Here is a 2,256-nt window from a genome sequence, read left to right on the forward strand (position 1 = left end):
GTTGCATTGCACTAGTATACATCCAAGGGAGTTAAATGTGTCTTCGACAATAAAAACAAAAACAGGCTACTGTAGTGGCATCATTTCAAACAGCGCGCCTAAAAAGAAACTGAAACTAGTAGAGTAGACTACTTTTAAACCAGTGCACATCGAGCAATTAAAAAACGAATATAAACAATCGCGTACTTTAATTAGCAAGCTGGTTTTGATTTTCACCTTCCATAAAGTTAAGCATGTAACACGCCAGAACTAACTTACAAGTAGTAAGTAGGAGATCGAATGACATCATCAACTACTACATAACTTTAAACAGACTGTACTGCAAAGCAGCTAAACGCCTCCAAAAGTTACTCGAAGCTCTAATGCACTTCCACACGACTATGATTAGTCCGCAAATCGCGCTAAAGTTATGCTTGTTATTATGACTGCACCAATTTAGAGTTTTCAGTTCCGACAAGTGTAAAAACGCAGACGCCGAGCGAAAGTTAGCACTGCAACCCAAACAAACCGTACTGTGTTCATTCCAAACGCCGTAGACTCCTATAAAAGAACAGTCACGCGCATTGTAACGAGAGCTGAACTCACCGCGATCAGAGTGCTGCTCCTCTGCTCGGTGGTCGCGGTTGAATCGGGCTCTTGTTGCTTGCTCTGCTGTTTGCTGTTGCTGGATTTTTTGGCCCGCTGCTCTAAACTCCGCTGGTACAGACTCAACGTCTCCCGGCGATCCAGCTCCAGTTGCTCGGCGTGCGCTTGCTGGTATCGGCTCTCGCAGTTGACGTGGTGCCGCCGGCAGCCCTCGATCCGCTGCCGGAGCCGCTCCACCACCGTGCTGTGCTTCGGTATGCCCACGTTACCGCCGCCGCCGGTGCTGCTGTTGGTTGCATTAATGGCAGAGTTTAAGTTCACGTTACTGTTATTAATGCAAATGCCGCCGCCGGTCGGTACGGCAGCGGGGCTGGCAAAATCCCCCATCATCTGTGATTCGGGAAGAACTTTGTCAAGCCCCCCTGACTCTCTCTCTCCCCTCTCCAAAGCGGGGCAGAAGTCCGCTTCGCCAGGGAGGCAGATACAGTGAAATTGGGGAGAAAGAAGCGTTTAAATTAGTGTAAATCCCTCCTCCAGGAGGGTCGCCGTGTCAACCACTCAATAGACAACAGTGCGGGACCGTGGAGGAGCGAGAGAGGCGACCGGGTCTGTTACTCTCTCGCCTCTACTGGAGCTCCATCAAACATCCGGATGTTACTCGCAACCATCACGCATAAGCACCGCTGCTGCGAGACCGTCGTTTTATTGTGTTGTCCTTTTGAAAAAAGTTTTGCCGTCTGCTGCGATCAGGCTCCGGAGTTGTTTCGTGAACTTGCATTTCATTAGTTTGGACGGCGAAACCCTCCCCGAGCGCGAACAAGGTGTGCAGTTTCTTAAAGTACCGATGGCTGGAGAGGAAATCCTACAGTCGCCAATGTGTACAGCAGCTGCCACCATCACAATAATCAAGCGCTCCCCTCCTCCATGCTAGCGGAGTGATATCAGGACAACAGCCGAGCGAAGAGCAGCCACCAGCCTGCGAGCAGCACGTCAGCTCCGCGCAAAACACGGCGCGGAATCTAGTGCGCTGGACGCGGAGTCAATATTGACTTCAGAAGCGGTGAACGATAGAGCGGTGTAATGCTTTACCGGCGGGTTGGGGTACTGCATCTGATACTCGAGAGTTCATGAGAGTACAAAACACTATCGGACTGTGAGGTATTACAGGGAAACATATTTACACTATATATACATACCAAAATTTAATAAAAAAATAAAAAAATAAATAAAATAAGTTAGAAAAATGTTTTAAAAAATACAATATTAATTAAAAAATAATTTAAAATAAAATAAAATAAAAATGAAAATATTTTTATGTTTAATAATAATAATAATAATAGTAATATACATAAGTCTATATATTTTAGGTTTTAATTGAAAAAATGGGAAAAGGGTAGTAATAATAATAATAACTTAAAAACTAAGGTTCGTTTTAGGTTCAGGAGCTAGTGGTTCTTTGGAGTTTAAAAGTTACATTGCAGGTTCTCCTCATCAGTGTATTGGGTTCTGTGTTCTTTAACGTACAACATAGATGGTTTTCTAAAGAACTGGAAAAGAAACTTTAAGAACCTATGACACCTGACTGTAAAACTGTTTTTTTTTAAGGGTCATCTGATGCTACATGCACTTTTACAAGTTGTTTGAACTGAAATTTGTGTTGGCAGTGTGTGT

General features: G+C 44.5%; 1 protein-coding gene across 1 annotated transcript in view; it reads right to left on the minus strand.

Moving 5' to 3' along the window:
* Positions 1-1,574, minus strand: part of LOC107674228 (mastermind-like protein 3) — a 119,808-nt gene extending 118,234 nt beyond the window's left edge. The window contains exon 1 of the mRNA XM_016468145.1: positions 586-1,574. Coding sequence (XP_016323631.1) covers positions 586-975 — 390 coding nt within the window. The 5' untranslated portion in view covers positions 976-1,574. The remainder of the gene's footprint in view (positions 1-585) is intronic.
* Between the last annotated feature and the right edge of the window lie 682 nt (positions 1,575-2,256).

This window comes from Sinocyclocheilus anshuiensis, unplaced genomic scaffold (genome assembly GCF_001515605.1).
Source record: "Sinocyclocheilus anshuiensis isolate Anshui unplaced genomic scaffold, SAMN03320099.WGS_v1.1 scaffold728, whole genome shotgun sequence".
In the NCBI taxonomy this organism is placed as follows: Eukaryota; Metazoa; Chordata; class Actinopteri; order Cypriniformes; family Cyprinidae; genus Sinocyclocheilus; species Sinocyclocheilus anshuiensis.